Below are 19319 nucleotides of genomic sequence, written 5' to 3' on the forward strand. Positions count from 1 at the left end.
TGTGAGACAGATAAATGTTGCAACAGCCGTGAACAGTGATTATGTGATTTATTTGTTCCGCAGGCCTAACTATCCATGGATCCACTGGAATATGGGTAGTGTGGAAACTGACAGGCTTGTTAATCGTCTTCAGACAGCCAATGGAAGTCTGGCAGCATTGCTGTTCAACATGATGTTGCCTGGTACCACATCAGTATTTTATGGAGATGAAATTGGATTGGAAAATTACCACAACATTGAGGTAACTAGTTCTTATCCTTAAAGACTTGCCTAGCTCGCAAGTAAAGTAATGAAAGGTGGAGGGATTTGCAATTGCACTCACTCAGAAAGGAAGATTTCCATTATTTGTTCAGACTTGCCCATTTAATGTACTGTGGAACACATAGGGATTATTCAAATAAACAAAATGATTTTGTGGAGATGTGTCCCAGTACTTTGGATCCAACAGAGTTCAAATTGTGTTAGTGCGGTGTAGAAAATGGAAGTTTGGGGACTGTGTGTCTTGTGTAATTGTCTTAGTGTACTTTTGTGTATTTAAAATACAATGTTATTGTCAGTTGTTGTCTTTTGTGGGAAGCTTCAGAAGGTTCATTGCCTAGTTTTTTTATTAGAAAGTGGGGCAATTTTTGTGAATGAATATAAAATTTAATTTATTTTGTGTTACGGAATAAATGCTGGATTGACTAGTCATTTTCTAATGTATGTATTGGGAACATACCTGTCAGCTACCACTATAATAAAGAATTCTTTATGTCGAAGGATTTGGAGGTACGAAAGGGTATGTCTGATGCCATAGATCACATTTCCAAGCCATACAAATGATTAGAAGGTTGTGCTGGTGTCACAGTAACAATTTACAGTTTGTTGTTAACCCTTGGCCTTTAACAAGAGGGTACAATTGAAATAAGAGTGCAGAAAGTTTGCTTGTAACAGCCGTGCGGTTCTGGCGCTGCACTCCGGAACCGCGGGACTGCTACGGTTGCAGGTTCGAATCCTGCCTCGGGCATGGGTGTGTGTGATGTCCTTAGGTTAGTTAGGTTTAAGTAGTTCTAAGTTCTAGGGGACTTATGACCTAAGATGTTGAGTCTCATAGTGCTCAGAGCCATTTGAACCATTTTTTTTGCTTGTAACATTGACTACATCCTTTGTTCAGGAAATTTATCAATCAACCAAATATGTAACTGATCCATGGCAAAGCAACATGGCCGTCGATGGAGAGTTGGCTGTCAGGAAGATTGTATTTGGCCATGAAGTAAACAGCTTGGTATTTGGTTGAGTTAACTTTGATCTTCCAAATGTTGCACCACTGGATGGTTTTGTGGCAATGAAGTAAACAGCTTGGCATTTGGTTGAGTTAACTTTGATCTTCCAAATGTTGCACCACTGGATGGTTTTGTCCAGATGTTGTTGCAGGTTACAATGGATGAAGATAAGGTAGTAACAGCTGTAATGTATAGCACTGTATTGTCCTCATTGAGTGCAATCTCTTTGCCAACTGGTTTTGCAGTTTGGTTGTATCATTTGTGTAGGCTGGGCTTTTCCAGCTCAAGTGCCCATTGGCAGGCAGTTGGACACTCAAGGGCACACATTGGCAGGGATGGGCAAACAACTGACCCATGGACAATCAGGTAGCTGGGATGTAGCACAGGCAAATGTACTGCACTGGCCAAGCACACACAGTCAGGGGTGGCAAAGTGTCCCATGCATGCATAGAAAGCATGTGATAAGATTGCCTGGGAAGGGGAGGGGGTAGCTTACTGTACATGTACAAGAGGTAATGGGCATCCAAGAATGCCAGCAGCCTATGGAGCAATGTTGGAGTGGTGTGGTGTAAATTACATACAAATCAGGGCCTATCACTGAATATTACAGTGCTCCTGCCTCAGTTACTTGCTTATAGTTGAATCAAATACCATTTGCTTGAAGAATTGGTGCTCCACAAAAATGGAAGCGATAATACAAACTGTGCTCTTGAGTACCCAAGTTGACCTAGTTCATAAATGGGACCATTGGGCCAGACATAGTCAGATGCTTTCTCCATATTCAGGAATACTGCTCTTGTTGATTCTCTCTTTGGTCTAGCTCAGTGATTCCTAACCTCGGGGTAATTACCCCCTGAGGGGTAAAATGAAATTTTAAACAAAATGGTTTGATTGTGTTTCTGCAATGAAACTAAATTATTTTTAAAAGATCAATATCCTTATCACTGTTCTGCAACACTGTAATGCTGATTCCATGTTATCTGTAATCACATTTTTTTCAAATATTAGCTTTAATGTGAGACACAATGTGGTGGAGGTTACAGCTTGTGAAATGAATGTATGAACATATTTTTCCTCACATAGTGCAACCACTAGACATATATTTATACTTTGTACCAAGCATCTACAAAAGTAACATTGAGTCATATACAAAAATGGCTCTGAGCACTATGGAGTCATATACAGCACATATGCTTACATATGTCATGAAAGTGTCTTCTCCAAGTTTTAGTTCCAGCAGTGGACCAGAAATTACTTCTTTATTCACTTTGCAACACATAAGTCAACTAATTTACAGCACAACACAATTTTGTAATGTTTGTAATGGCTACTAAACTTCTGTATTGTCTACATAGTTTTCTTCTTCTTCTTCTTCTTCTTATTATTATTATTATTACTATTATTGTAATTAATAATGGCATTGGTCAGACACAAAGTATTGACAGCCTGAAGTCTTCCAATTTCTGCCAGTCCAGAAAACTTGTTTTGTTTTAAATGGAGATGTGGATGAAGCAAATGTCACCAGGGAGAGTGTTGGTACAAAGGAAGCATGTTTTGTAGCAAGTGACTTCTGCCCTCAAGGCAGATAGATAGCTTTCTTTTCTGAGGAGGAGTTGTTGGTGGCAGTTGCGATGCACTGAGAATTACTTCATTGCAATGAAGAAAGGTTGTTAGAATAAGCAGTACCTATTGTCTCACTGTCTCATTAGTCCATGATTCAATAAAAAACCTACAGATATTTGACTTTTGTCATTGTAAAAATAAAAGTGTTCCTGGATTTTCCCCCCATTTTAAAGTTTGGTTAGACGCTAATGCAGATGATGATGGAGGAAGGGGAGGGGTTACTAGCTAATATCTGATTACACTCTGGAGCAATGGTCTCAGAAAGTTTCGCAACCACAGCTTGAGCTTAATAGATGTGCTCAACTAAGTGCAAGGATTGCTGGAATGCTTGTTATGGAAACCAGATTGATCAGGCATCAGGTTGTTGTTGTTTGATAGGAACAATTGTAGGTAGGTGAGAATTATTAGTTCGAAGATTTTGCTAAGGTCTGTTAGGAGAGAGACAGACTAATAGCTTTGTGGGTGGAGTAGGTTTTTATCGGGCTTCAGGAGGTGACAGCTTTACAGTTTTCCACTGAGAGTAGAAGTAAGTTAGTTTAAGACAAGCATTGTATAAGCATATCAGGTAGGTTATAGTGGCTGGCAGAAGTTAATTAAAGAGAGGGGTGTGGATGTGGTCATGACCAGGAGGTTCATGATCCCCTTGGTGCTTGATTACAGCTCATACTGTTGGCTTACTAATGGGTCTGAATTTTGCTGCTAGCCTGGTATTTCTTATCTAAGTAACTCATCTGATAGCTGTTGTATCCTGCCCGTCACCCTCCTCATTGTCAGTGACATTAGTTCAGAATTGTTACTCAAATTATTTGTCCATTACTTCCATCTTTTTTTGCTCACCATATATATTAGACTGTTCTTGCCATAGAGTGGCTTGTTCTATGATGGGAGCTTTTGGTGCTTTGTTATTTGCCACATCTGCCATCTGTTGACATTTAAACAGAGTAAGGAAAAGAGAAATTTGAATTATTCAGATTTAAAAAGAAAAAGAACAATGCCACCTTTCTGTGAAAAACATGAACAAAAAACAGTGTGAAAAGACAGTAATCAGAGGACTGAAATCAAACAGTTTTAGCAACATGTTTGAGATATTCTTGTTCAAACCTTGGACTATTGTGTATTGATTCATTCTTAGGATTAAAATACAGCTGTTGAAGCACATAAAATGTTATTATTGTGTGTCCAGCATAAAACAGAATCAGAAAATGAAGACACAGTGTAATTTCTAGTGCCATAACCAGTCTTGGATTAACACTGCTGTAAGATCTGAGAACCCAGAATTCAATTTCCTGTTTTAGATGATAACAAGATTTCATATAGATGCTAGTTGGAGGGAGAAACACACCATTCACTCTCCATGCCAGAATCAAAGGAGTAAAACTTAAGTATCAGAGTTTTAAAGATAATTAATAGGTGGGGCCAGTAGCACAAACGAGTGAATCCTTGAGATTTTGGAATCATTCAAGAAGTTTTTGGGTACCACTTAATATTGCAAGTGGCAATATTTAAAAACAAATTCATGACAGAAACTGTCATTAGATCATGTAAGGCAATAGTGAAAAGTGACAGGTATAATTTGAATATCTGTTCACCAGTTACTAATATTCATTAATCATTTGTATTCTACGGCATCCATTATGGAGGAGAATCCTTAGAATATGGAATAAAGCAGTATATACATTAATAAATAGAGGCAAATTCTAAAAGATCCATTAACAATTAACCATTATCGAACAGCAACACATTCTTTGCACATAATGACACTAAAGTTAATATAGTAAAATTAGCAAGAAAACAGTTGCATAGAACAATGTGTTACTTGTATTAAATAGCTGCTTTGTATATCCTATTGTCACCTTAAATCAGAAAATAATGTTTAACAACATGCCAAGTGAATAAATTTTTTTTCCATGCAGCTGACATAAATCTTCAGTCTGTGAGATAATTTTTAAGAGTGTTAGGAGTGGTTGATGTGAAATTTTCATCGTACATCCTACAATGATTTCTGCAGTTATTCTCATATTGCTATTTGCCTGTTAGAACTGACACATCTATGCAAACAGCACTGCTCTCAGCCGTTAAGTGATGGTCATCATCCCCTTCATTGGCCGTGGTGAGAGCTAATGCCTGAAATTTAGTATTCTCGGCACAGTCTTGACACTGTGGATCTCAGAATATTGAATTCTGTAATGATTTCCAAACTGGCATGCCACATCCGTCTACAAACTACCATTCTGTGTTCAAAGTCTATTAATTCCCATCGTGTGCCCATAATCACATCAGACACCTTTTCATATGAATCACCTGAGTACAGATGACAACTGTGCCAATGCACTGCCCTTTTATATCTTGTATAAGTGGTACTACCACCAAGTGGCTTTGTCTCCTCAGTGTCTCATTGGCAACACATATCATTAAGGAGTGGACATAAAAATTCCAGGTCCTTGGAAAAGCCTCTGCAAGACATGTGATTACTGACTATGTGCATTATTCTCACTCCATGCTTCAGCTGAATACGCAGTTAATTTACTTTAGGTGCAGTGCCACAGAAGATAACAGTACCAGAAAACAATGAGTAAAGGAATGTAAAATAAGCTAGTACCTTGTCTTCAGGTCAACACAATTAAAAGGTACTTCTCAGTGCAAAAAACTTATCAAACTGAGCATTTTATCCAACTGAATAAAAGAAAAAGAACTTAACTCCTCCCAAACAGGCCACGAAGGCCCAATGGTTCTGACCAGCCACCGTGTCATCCCCTGCTCTTAGGCATCACTGGACGCGGATATGGAGGGGCATGTAGGCAGCACATCGCTCTCCTGGCCATATGTCAGTTTCCGAGACCGGAGCCTCTACTCCTCCATCAGTAGCTCCTCAATTTGCCTCGCAAGGGCCGAGTGCACCCCACTTGCCGACAGCACTCGGCAGACCGAATGGTCATCTGTCCAAGTGCTAGCCCAGCCCGACTTTGATGATCTGATGGGAACCGGTGTTACCACTGCAGCAAGGCCATTGGCTATCCAACTGAATGGCAAGGATAAATGAAGTGAGGGAAGTCCTGGCAGAACATAAGCAATTCAAGAGTAAAGGAGACCACCCACTGTATACCAGCAGCAATGAGTAATTATCAGGCGCACACAAATAGAATGGAAACTTGCTAGACTTCAGAAGAAATTCTTTGATGAGCTAAAGTACAAATACAAACACACACACGTGCACGCGTGCACACCCACACACGCACACACACACTTCAGTCACTTGATAAGGAAGCTTGGTGTGTGATATGCGTGAAAACAAACTGTTAAACAAATTATTTATAATATTTATTTCGGCCTTAATAAACCAGAGAATTATTTAGCTTCAGATTGTTGACATTGCAGTAGGAACTGCTATATAATAATTTATGTAAATATGATTTGTTATGCTTATAAACATTAAGAAATGGTTTCGAGTCATGCAGAGTCACGACAACTACTGGTAGTAGAATATAGTCATGTATTTGACGAGGTTCTGTGATTTCCTTCCTGAACAAAAGTAAAATAATAAATTAAAAGGATGAAGCATAGATGTTTAGCTATGTGATGAGATGTAAATTGAGGGTGTTCAAAAAAAAGTGTTGAATGCTTTGAGAGGTAGTAGTACCTATCGAAATGAGAAAAACAAGTCCAGTAAATATGCGCCTGGAAACGCATACTTTCTGAGATAAATTCAATAAACATGGGTTCACAAATGCATACTTTCTGTGATGAACACATATTTACAGGAGGTGTTCAATGTGGCATCCATTCATGAGAATGTAACCTCTGCCCTCTGGTGTAAGGAATGATGCACCCTTTGAAGTATACCTGGTTGTTGTTATTATACCTGCTGGTAAACAAGTGAAGAAGCAACCCTGTAGAGTGTGCACATTGTTGATTGGCATGGCGTAGACCAATTTCTTCAAATGTCCCTATAACCAAACATCTAGGGAATTGAAGTCTGGGGAATGAGCGGGCCAAGGTGTGGGGCCCCCCGACCAATCCAGCGGACCTGAAATGTCTGCATCAGATGTTTGCACACATTGTGATGAAAGTGTGCTGGTGCGCCTTCATGCATGAACCACATTTGTATTCATTGCTGCAGTGTCACAACCTCCAACAAGGTAAGCTATAAGTTGATGAGAAACTACAGGTAACCTGTGCCCAGTTAACCTTTGCAGTAGCACTTATGGTCTTATTAATCTCTCGCCAAGGATGCCTGCCCATACAGTGATTGAGAATCTGTGTTGATGTCCTCTTTCCTGAATTGCTTGAGGATTTACATACGCCCATACATGCTGATTATGGAAATTCACAACACCATCTCTTGTGAAGCCTGCGTCATTGGTAAATAAAATCTTGGATGTGAACAGTGGATCTGCGGCACACTTCTACAAGAGCCATTGACAGAACCGCCATCTGCCATGATGTTCCTGTGGCCTTAGGGCCTGAATGCGCTGTAGATGATATGGGTACAGCAATTGTTCATGAAGTACTCCCCAGATACGACAGTGAGACATGGCTTCTGTTGCTGCTAATCGTCACTCACTGGTCCTAGGAGTTTCTTCCACTGAACGTAGCACACGCTCCACAATGTCAAGTGTGTGGACTGAGCAGGGCTTTTCACTGTCAATTTCTGAGGTGGAAGGGTTACCTGTGTCCCTCACACTGGAAAAGTCTGCTGAACAGCTTATCAGAGCCCACTCTGTGCTGTGGATATTATTCTGCATAGAGGGCATGGGCTCGCAGGCTACATCCATTTGCTAAACCATAGCAGAATATCATATGCGTCATTTCACTTGTCGAGTAGTATACCTCCATTGCTAACAAGTTGTGGAAGAGAGAAAATGTAAATTTACACACCATCTGTTCATACAAACAGCACAATAATAGTAAACACATAAGTGAATCCACATTTGAAAAAAGTAAAACACCATGATTCGTACCCAGGATTGACAGTACTGTACAATAAGGCACAAGAACATGACGAAAACTAATGTATCCTACAATACAACTTGAAACACACAATTGACTTTAAACAATCTAATGGTAGGTAAAGTATGGTCAGTAAGACATCATAATACCCTGCCAACACATTTGACAGAGTGCCAATGCAGCGACTGTGCTAATATCTTAGTCAAGTGTCGTGCAGCTGTTCCTATAAACACATGTTTATCTCGGAATGTATGTGTTTGTGGACTCATGTTTATTATACTTATATTTTTTGTTTCATTGAATACTACCACATCTTAAAGTAATTGACACTTTTTCTGAACAACCTGTATATGTAGATTAAAGAATGTGTTTATCAAATTTTCTTGATGTATACAAAAGAATATTTTTGATAAGGTGGACCAGGGAAAGTACCAGACTTAGGATGCAAAAACTGGTCATGTAAGCAAGCTGTGGAGTAAGTAAGCAGAGGGGACCTCATGATCTTTTGTCACCATTGTTTGTGGAGTGAAGTGGCCTTTTGACCATTGTTGTTAGAAGAGAGCAGGTCTCTGTCAGTAGGGTTAGGCAGCTGACAAGCCACGTGTGATGCAGTGGTTATGGATAGCATAGTACAGACTTTGTGCGATTATAGTTGACAGTATTGGAACATAAAAGTATTAAGCAAATGAATGGTAGGAATGATATCAGTGTCACTTTAACTGAGCTTTAGTGGAACTTTGAAAACATTGCAAAGAAATTTATTACTGTTTAGAACTTTCTGTTTGATGTGCTCTGCATGCTTTGCACTGCTCTACCAATTGGTTCATTTAGGCATCTGCTGCAAGTCTATTTAGAAATGTGCGGCCACCTTCTGGTACATGTTTTCTTTGTGTGCAAGTAAATTTACAAGTTCAGTTTAAACCAGTGCATTAGGCTACCTCATTACCCTTGACAATACTGTACCTTATTTCATTTACAATAATTGTGACTTAATATATACTTGAAAACATATTCTTAATTTTATAAAATTACACTGACTATTGTGAAAGCTACATCAGTGCTTAATTATTTGGGTCAACAGGCAGCAATACAAAACTGAATGTTAGATATAGATGAGCCAGAATTATTGTAGGTTGTATGCTTGCCCATCACTGCATGCTGCCATCCAGACCTCAGTGAACACACAGTTGGTTTGTCCATCCGAAAGTAGCCATTGAGGTCACAACTGCAGCGGGTATGCTATGACAGGAGTTAGGCTCATATCACATAGCCAGCTGAGCTGTGGAAATGTCACACTGTGCTACACAGTGAACAACGCAGTCCATCAGTGATAGTACAGCACTGCACAGCAGGGTGCCAAGCAGTAGTATTGCAGCATCCAGCTGTAGATCTGTGTTAGCAGCTGGACTGCATATTCCTTGGCCCGTTGCACAGGCCTGCCTAATGCTGACACAATGATATTGTTGTGAAGATAAGATTTGTTCCAGTCAATAAGGATGCCCTTGTTGCCATATCATTTTACTTTCCCATGTGGAATTCTAGCCTCTTACCAGTTAAAGGCTTTCTCAAGTTCAACACAAAATGTACCAACACAATAATCCACATTGTTTAGTTCTGCCAGTTCTTAATTATGAGGTCATACATGGTATCACATATAGACCCCCCCCCCTTTAACAAAAAAAAAAAAAAAAAAGAGGAGAGAGAGAGAGAGAGAGAAGGGAGAGTAGTGCTTAGTGTCACCTCAGCAACTAGGTAATTTAACCCTTTTGCTGCTGTGAGTGTGTATACATGAACTGGTACACTGTTTCGCAGTTGCTGTGTGCTGAAGGCATCCTGAGCCACTGAGCTCTCAGTGCTGCGGACGAGTAACTTCCATATCTTGGTAAATAAAAAAGTTTCGAGTATTTATTGCGCAACATATGTGCCTCATTGAGTGCAGTCATTTGCAGAAAACCTAGTTTTGATATATTGAATCGTTTATGAGATATGATGACTTGTTATGACCACAGGACCCACAGTGTGCAAGGACATGAATGGGCGCATCACACGCAATCGTCCTTCAGATATAAAATCCAATAATTTAAGAATGAAGTGAGATATCCTTCTGCTCTCAATTTTAAATAAAATTTTGATATCTTATCTACATTTCCTTCACTGCAGTGTATGAGCTAAAGTCAACCATACACAAAAGTTCACGCAATGTGCTTTCACCTCTTCAAAGTCTTTAAAATTTCACACAGTGTATTACTTAATTTGATACAACACAGTAACTAAGGCTTATAACAAAAGGAAATTAAGTGTGCAAAAATAAATTTTTTCACCTAGTAGCTTCCTTAAAAATGGATGATAAGTATTTCATAGCAGTCAGGAAGTCTGCATGGACAGAGCTGGATGCATCACACCCGATCATCCATGAGACATAAAACCCAGTAACTCGAGAACAAGATGAGATATCATTCTGCTCTCAATTTTAAATAAAATTTTTGTGTCTTATATACATTTCATTCACTGAAATGATGAGCTAAAATCAACCAAACATGCAGTTTACACATTGTGTTTTTACCTTTGCGAACTCTTTAAAATTTCATGCAGTGCTTTACTTAATTTGATGCAGTGCAGCAAGTATGATGGATAACAAAATGACCTTGAGTTCTTTGTCAAATGAAGATATCAGACTGTAAGATGTGCAAAAGTCAAATTTTTTCACCAAATAGTTTTCTAATTGCCACTCTCAGCACTGGCACCATTACATGGTGAGCAGTACAGCCATAAAAAAAAGCAGCATCAGCACAGAATGCAAAGAACTGCTCTTAGCAGCAAAAGTGTTACAGTGGAGTACAAGCTGCAACTGGCAGTATAACAAAGGAAAAATGTCATGTCATTTTTACAAGGAACTGTCCAGAAATTTGGCTTAATTTATTTCCTAATACCACAGAGACTGACATATGGATCACTAGATGAGGATTTGAATGTCACTCTCAAATATAAGTCCAACGTCTGACCACTGTGCCACCCGGCTCAGAGCCAGATTGTAGCAGTTCTGTCCCATTGACAAATAAAAAGGCCATCTGGCACACGAGCTACATTGCCAGATTATGTTGCTGCATATCTGAGTGGCAGTCATAACATAATGAGCAGTACTTGAATTATCTGACAATTTCATCAAACCTAACTGCACAGTATTGCACCAATGTGAAAGCCATGCAGTTAATGTGTTGTGGTCTGAGTCAATATTCTGCTACATGCCATTTTCTCAGTTTCTTGAGTAACTGAAGGCACATGTAACTACAGGTATTTTACATGTCTCTGTTTTTATGACTGAGCCCATACGTAGGTCTGTTAAAAGTATACCATGGGTCATTGATTGCTTACAAAGATAGTCCAAGGTTGGTTATATCAGATAAGAACAATATTGTAATACTTTACCAGAAACATTGCTATAGCCAGAAGAACTGCCTCATTTTAGAATCATAATGGTTGTTAAATCTTGTTAGGGGTTGTGTTTTTTTAACTTATTGTAATGTAAACAGTGTCTGATAAAATAAATCCAATGTTTTCTCATGAGAGATTAGGTGTACTCTGTTGAACTGTGAGAAATTGATGTGTTGTGGCAATTAAGATATTGAAAGAAGAGGTACTACAAAGAATAGGCAAAGAAAGAAGTCTAAGGAAAGCCCTTACTGAAATAAATGGCAGGGTAATGAAACATTTGTTGTGACACCCAAGGAGAGCCAACTGGGAAGGAATAATAAAAAGACAAGAATATACAGTAGGAAACTGATTGTAGAGGATATTATATGTCATAGTAATGTAGAACTGAAAATATCATCCCAAGATGCAAAAAGATGGAGGGAAGCGGCAACCGGTCACAAGACTGGTGACTTGAAGAAATTGAGATGTGATCCACGAGGGTCTTAAATTCACTAGTCATTTTACTTAAGTAAAAGGCATGTTTCATGAACTAGTGCCCTAAAGAAAAACAAGGCAATGCCTTCCATCCTACCATAATGGCTGGAAGGTGATACACCAAGGCTGGTATACTGGTCTTATCAAGCAGCTTCTTGTCCTCCATCTTGAGTCCTTCTGCATCAACATCACTGCTGTTGCATGACGTTCAGAAGAATGGCACAGTGTGTTACTGTTTCTTTCGTAGTCCTTCCTGGCTTGTGGATAAGCTTACTCATTTTTCTGAATTCCAAAGGTCTCTGATACCAAAGACAATAGGTTTTGAATCATTTTCTGTGCCCTAAGAGAATCAGAGAAGTTCAGAGAACACAGGAATCACACCACATCCGATAACAAAGCATTTAAAACAATGCCACCAAGTCCCATGCTTTATCTGATAATTGAATTATTTGTGATGATAGCATTTTATTCACAATTAAAATATAAGAGAGTAATAAAAGTTAATTGTAAATAAGTTCTATACAAGTTGTTGCTGACAGCTACTTTTCCCTGTAAATTTGTGTACCATGCCTCATTTGTAACAATATTATGAGAATGAAAGTTGCAACTCAGCATATAGCAGAGATGCTGAGTCACAGATAGGCACAACAAAAAGATATTCACACTTAAAGCTTTCGGCCAATAGCCATTGTCAACAATAGACAAACACACACACACACATACACACTCACTCACGCAAGTGCAACTCTCACATATGACTGCAGTCTCAGGCAACTGAAACCACACTGCGAGCAGCAGTACCATTGCATGGTGGGAGTGGCGACTGGGTCGGGGGAAAGAAGGAGGCTGGGGTGGGGAGGGGGAGGGATAGTATGGTGGGGAGGGCAGACAGTGAAGTGCTACAGGTTGGGCGGTGGGCAGGGTGGGAGGGGGGGGGGAGGGGGGAGATGCAGAAAAGGAGATAAATAAATTTCAAAAAATAAAATATTCATTACAAAAAAAAATTCGTTAGTCGCCGTCCTCACCGTGCTCCCATTCCAGCACTATACAGCCGTCATTGCACCACCACACCCAGTCTTTTTTATTTATTTTATTTTTTTATATATTTTTTATCTATTTCTCTCCCTTTGTGCAACTTCCCCTCCCCTCCCCCCCACCTGTCCTCCACTCACCTATCCCCCTGCCCGCCACCCACTTTGCAGCACTTCACTCTCTGCCATCCCCACGATACTATCCCTCCCACCCCCCGCCCCCCGTCTCCTCCTTCCCCCGCCCGTTTGCCACTCCCATATGCACTAGTGCTGCTGCTCACAGTGTGGTTTCAGTTACCTGAGACTGCAGTCATGTGTGTGAGTTGCATTTGCATGAGTGTATGTGTGTGCACGTGTGTGTGTATTGTTGACAAAGACCATTGGCCGAAAGCTTTAAGTGTGAAAATCTTTTGTTGTGCCTATCTGCAACTCAACATCTCTGCTATATGGTGAGTAGCAACTTTCCTTCTCATAATATTGTTACATTCCAACCTGGATTTTCCATTGTTTGATTTATGCCTCATTTACCGTATTTGAAACTAGTCCTTCATAATCTAACAAATATAATATTTAAATGAAAGTTCAGTACTATCAGGAGCAACTACAGCATTCACCAAGGAGCAACTGCAGCATTCACCAAGAAAGCAAAATACTGGTATACTCAATCTGGCTGAGCTGCCAAGAGAATCTCATAGTTTGTAGTAAAGGATAGCCTGAAAGGTAAACTTGGAGTGCATTCTTTTTGAATTTTTTTATATGACACTAAAAGGTGGTTTTGTCTACAGTCCAGCATAATCATTAATAACCATCTCAAACAACGGAAAATCCAGTATGGAATAATGACAATATTATGAAATGATAGATTGCTACTCATCATACAGCTGAGACGTTGAGTCACAGACAGGCACAACAGAAAGACTATTAAACAAATAAGCTTTCAGCTAGAAGGCCTTCTTCTGAAATAGAACACATACACACACATTCATGCAAATGCAACTCACACACACACATGATCACTGTCCCTGGCTGCTGAGGCCACACTTTCTATTGTGCCTGTCTGCGACTCAACATCTCCACTATACAGTGAACAGCAATCTATCCTGTTCATAATATTGTTAATAACTATCTTACAAACTCCTAGAAAGATGTTCTCTACCTGAAGCCCAAGTGATGTTATTCTTCACTAATAAGTAACATGTTGTTCAGCATGGAGCAAATAGTATCCAAGTGCCTGACACATCATATAAAACATACATACAATTGACTGTATTGAACATTTTTTAAATTATGATGGTCCAGCAGTTCTACATTCCATGTATCCAACATCAAGCTAAGATCATATAAAGGCTATGAAAAATCAGCGGAAGACATTATGTACAAGTTCCCCACGTGCATTTTGCTTAACATATTGTAGAATGTTAATTGCTTTGAGAGACATTGCCTTTGTGCCCATTGAGTATAAAAACCAAGTATTGTTTGGACAAATATTGAGGTGCAGAACCATTAGCAATGCTTCAAAATTAAGAGCAGTATGGTACATCCTAAGTTGTTAAAGATTCAAAGCAATATTTAAATGGTTAAATGCTATACATACATGCACACAATGCAAAACAGAAATTACTTCAGTCTCAATGTAGCCACTTTGTGTAGTGTCCTTTGTGTGATTGTGCATTCAAGTTGTCAATATCTTTCACAAGCTGCTAACAGAAATAAAGCAAACACCTAGGAAATAATGCCATTTATTAGCCACTTGTGTAAGAAAATTTCATTAGTCACACTTTCAAGAAAATATCTGATTATATGCATTTAAGATTGAGTCTCTCCCACAAATCATGCAATTTCTAGATTCTTCTCACAAACTTTGGTAACTGATGTTCTTGTATAAATATTAATTTACCAATAGAAGGTAAACAGAAGCAGTAGCTTTTTCCTCAAACTAGTGGCTTACCTGTTGGTTTTGCTATATTAAATTTATCCTGTGTAAGCAAATGTAGAGTGTAGTGATTATTTATTGTTGATAAATGAACATTTTACTTTCTTACAGCCACTTTCCTTTTGTTATTGTTTGCCTCAACTAATTATCCCTGAAGGTTTTTCTTCATGGTGGGATCTATGGAACAAACTGAATAAAGCATAAAATATATGTACCGGTACCATACATAGGACCAATTGTTATAATGGGTCACATGATAAAACTGGAAATTAGGCAAATTTATAAATACGTTTCTTATTTTAATTTTCTAAAGATATTACTTATATTCATCTATAGAGCAGTGATCAGGCATTTTTATTGCACTGAATAAATTAAATGATAAGTTACAGTGAAGTGTAACTACAATTAACACTCCAATAAAACAGAATGAAAGAACAATAAGACAGCCTATTCAAACATTATCCTTCAGATAGTCACAATGTTGTTTTTGATGACGATGATGACGCTGATGATGATGTTGTGGTCTTCAGTTCGAAGACTGGTTTGATGCAGCTCTCCGTGCTACTCTATCCTGTGTAAGCCTCTTCATCCCTGAATAACTACCGCAATCTACATTCTTCTCAATCTGCTTACTGTATTCATCTCTTGGCCTCCTCCTGTGACTTGTATCCCCCACACTTCTCTTGGTATCTCCAAGTGTGTCCTGTCAGCCAATCACTTCTTCTAGTCAGGTTATACCAGAAAGCTCTTTTCTCCCCAATTCTGTTTATACCTTCTCATTAGTTATGTGATCTTCCCATCTAACCTTCAGCAGTGTTTGTAGCACCACTTTTCAAAAGCTTCTATTCTCTTCTTGTCTAAACTGTTTATTGTCAATGTTTCATTTCTATACATGGCTACACTCTGGACAGATACCTTTAGAACAGACTTAATTCTGTAACAAATTCTCTTCTTCAGAAATGCTTTCTTGGCATGTCATACTGCATTTTATAGCCACTCTGCTTCAGGCATCATTACTTATTTTACTGCCCAAATAGCAAAACTCATCTACTACTTTAAGTTTCTTGTTTCCTAATCTAATTCCCCCAGCATCATCTGACTTATTTCAACTACATTTCATTATCTTTGGTTTGCTTTTGTTGATGTTCATCTTATATATCCTCTTTTGTAACCACTATCCATTACATTCAATTGCTCTTCCAAGCCCATTGCCATCTTTGACAGAATTACAGTTCATCAGCAAACCTCAAAGTTTTTACTTCTTTTCCCTGAACCTTAATTCCTACTACAAATTTTTCTTTGCTTTCCTTTACTGCTTGCTCAGTGTACAGGTTGAATAACATCAGGAATATGTTACAACCCTGTCTCACTCCCTTCTCAACCACTGCTTCCCTTTCATGGCCCTCGAGTTGCGGGCAAGTGCTCTACCAACTGAGCTACCCAAGCACGACTCACGCCCCATCCTCACAGCTTTACTTCTGCCAGTACCTCATCTCCTGCTCGGTCCGGCACACAGTTTTAATCTGCCAGGAAGTTTCATATCAGCGCACACTCCGCTGCAGAGTGAAAAACTCATTCTGGACGTCATAAATAGCCTTTTGCTCCGTGTATTTTACCCTGCTACCTCCAGAATTTCAAAGAGAATATTCCAGTCAACATTGTAAAAAGCTTTATCTAAGTCTAAAAATGCTGTAAACGTAGGTTTGTCTTTCCTATCTTCAAAGAGAAGTTTGGTCCCTTTAATCCTACAAACCAACCAACCTTCAAAGAGAAGTTGTAGGATCAGTATTGCCTTGCATGTTCCAAAATTTCTCCCAAAATTGAAAGTGATTTTCCCTGAGACTGGCTTCTAGCAGTTTTTCCATTCTTCCGTAAGGAATTTGTGCTAATATTTTGCAACCATGATGTATAAACTGATAGTTCGGTAATTTTCACCCCCATCAGCAACTGCTTTCTTTGGAATTGGAATTACCACATTCTTCTTGAAGTCTGAGGGTATTTCGCCTGTCTCATACATCTTGCACTCAGATGGAAGAGTTTTGTCATGCCTGGCTCTCCCAAGGCTATCAGTAGTTCTGATGGAATGTTGTGTACTCGTGAGGTCTTGTTTCAACTTAGGTCTTTCAGTGCTCTGTCAGATTCCCCTCTTCATCTACATCCTCTTCCATTTCTGTAATATTGCCTTCAAGTTCATCTCCCATGTGTAGACTCTATATACTCCTTACACCTCTCAGCTTTCCCTTCTTTGCTTAGGACTTGTTTCCCATCTGAACTATTTTAATTAATGCAGCTGCTTCTGTTTTCCCTGAAAGCCTGTTTAATTTTCCTGTAGTTGGTATCTACTTTTCTCCTAGTGAAATATGTTTCTATATGTTTACATTTGTCCCCCAGCCACTCCTACTTAGCATTTTGCACATACTGCCAATCTGCTGTTTTAGACCTTTGTATTCCCCTTTCGCCTGATTCATTTCCTGCATTTTTATATTTTCTCCTTCCATCAGTAAAATTCAATATCTCCTTTGTTATCCAAGAACTTCTTCCAGGCCTTGTCTGTCTACCTATTTGATCCTCACGTGCCTTCACCCTCTCATCTCTTAAAGCTACCCACTTGTCTTCTACTGTATTCCTTTCCCCTGTTCTAGTTGTCTTTTTGTCTTCAATATAAATGATCTTTCAAGCACTTGAATGTGCTCAAAATTTTTAGCAGTTGTGTGGAGTTGATAGATGTTCTATAGATCATTGGCTTATGTTTCAAAGTTTAGTAGTTCATAGTAATAACTACTATGAAATGTAATATTTGATATTTTTGCTCCAGCATCCAGATGTGGATCACCCCAGGCAAGTAGTTCCTATGCATTGGACTGATGGTCCAGGCCTGGGATTCACTACTTCCAGAGTTCTGCCATGGGTATCTCCTTCTGTTAGCCATACCACTGTGAGTAATGGACTCCAGCATGCCATAGGTAAAATGTCATACTTGCGCTATGATAATCCTGTCATCTACATGAATGGTGTATGGAAGGATGGTCAAATACGACCCAACTATTATATAAGGTAAAGCATAATTCAGTTGTAAAATAATGACAAGAAATTGAATTATTGGCATAAATAAATGTAGATATTCAAAAGTTTAAGAATTATGACTGAGGCAGCAATTTCCCAAACCACCACTAAGTCTTGTGTTGTGAAACCATTATTAAATATGTTTGAAGCTACTAATTTTGAAGATTTCTATGTAAATAAATGGAAATATGCTAATAGCAGGCAATTTTGAAGTTGTGAAACTTATTCTGGCAGATATGTGGACAGACAATACGTATACAGCCTCACAAAAATGGTTGGATGTCAATGTAACTTCGTACACATACACAACATTGGCAGGTATGTAAATAACTGGAGCTGCAATTTTGTCTTTGATAGGTAGAAGAGCCACCAGAGTGGATTAGTGTTGCTACCCGCATTTACTAGGGCTGAACATCTCCACATATGTGCCCAACTCAGGCCAAGTGTGCTAGACATAGTCTTCATCAAGGGTGTCTCATGCACACTCAACCTTATGGTTGAAAACAGTCGCGACACAGAAGCATGCAGGATACTGAACTACAGGTGTGTGAATTGGACTCTGTTCAAGGAAATGCTTGATAGTTGTATTCCGGACACTCACGAAATTAACAACGTACAATAAATTGAAGAGCCAGTGGAGGTTATCTCTATTGCTGTCCAAGAGACAATGTCTGATGCCATTCTACATACAACACCTCAACAACACTCAATGGCCCTGCCCCAGGAAATCCTGGGCCTTATTTCAGTGAGAAATTGCCTCAGGAGATATTGGCAGCATATTAGGTGTCCATTCTATAACTACACATTAACAGTCTCCAGGGACTAATACTGGAGAAAATACAAACTTTAAAAATGAACAGTGGGATCAAAAACTCACAGGGCTAAATTCTACACATCCTGGCATGTGGGATATAGCCAGACACTTCACCAGGGAGAAACAGTACTTTCGTACTGTACAAGAACTAGACAGCCATGCATACTGCACAGAGGAGGAGGCACACCACATGGCCAGAACACTTGATGTGTCTTTCATGCCGAATCTGGTTCCATTAGACCCAGTATTCACACTTGAAATGGACCGGGAGGTTACATGACTTGTAGATCAGATGTACTGGCACAAACAAAATCACATGGGCTATTAAGCATACCAATGCAAAGTAAGCTACTGGCCCCTGATGTTTTAAACATTATTCAACAGATTGTGCTGCCATCATACAACATCACAATGCTCATCCAGATACAACATGTAGCTCTTTGAACTGTATGCACGATATTAAGGTACTGGTGTGACCAGCAAGATCCCCTGATGTGTCCATCTCAGTTGTTGACCCTATCCTGGTGCTAGTACCCCGGACCAGTTACAACAGTTGAGGGCCAGCTTGCCACAAGAGGGGATACAACAACTTTATGACACGCTTCCCACCCGAATCAGTGCACATCATCCAGGCCAAAGTGGATGCAATATCATACTGATAAGTGGGCTCATACTGCCAATTCTTTGTAAATATGACTCAATTTTGTAATCACTGAAATAATGTCACTTACTTTCTCAAC

The 19319-nt window shown here is 39.2% G+C and overlaps 1 protein-coding gene across 1 annotated transcript in view; it reads left to right on the forward strand.

Annotated features, from left to right (window-relative positions):
- Nucleotides 1-19319, forward strand: part of LOC126092344 (neutral and basic amino acid transport protein rBAT-like) — an 84361-nt gene that overhangs the window by 63467 nt on the left and 1575 nt on the right. Inside the window, exons 7-8 of the mRNA XM_049907883.1 lie at nucleotides 64-241; nucleotides 17518-17756. Of these exons, the coding sequence (XP_049763840.1) occupies nucleotides 64-241; nucleotides 17518-17756 (417 nt within the window). The remainder of the gene's footprint in view (nucleotides 1-63; nucleotides 242-17517; nucleotides 17757-19319) is intronic.

Source organism: Schistocerca cancellata, chromosome 7, assembly GCF_023864275.1.
Source record: "Schistocerca cancellata isolate TAMUIC-IGC-003103 chromosome 7, iqSchCanc2.1, whole genome shotgun sequence".
NCBI lineage: Eukaryota > Metazoa > Arthropoda > Insecta > Orthoptera > Acrididae > Schistocerca > Schistocerca cancellata.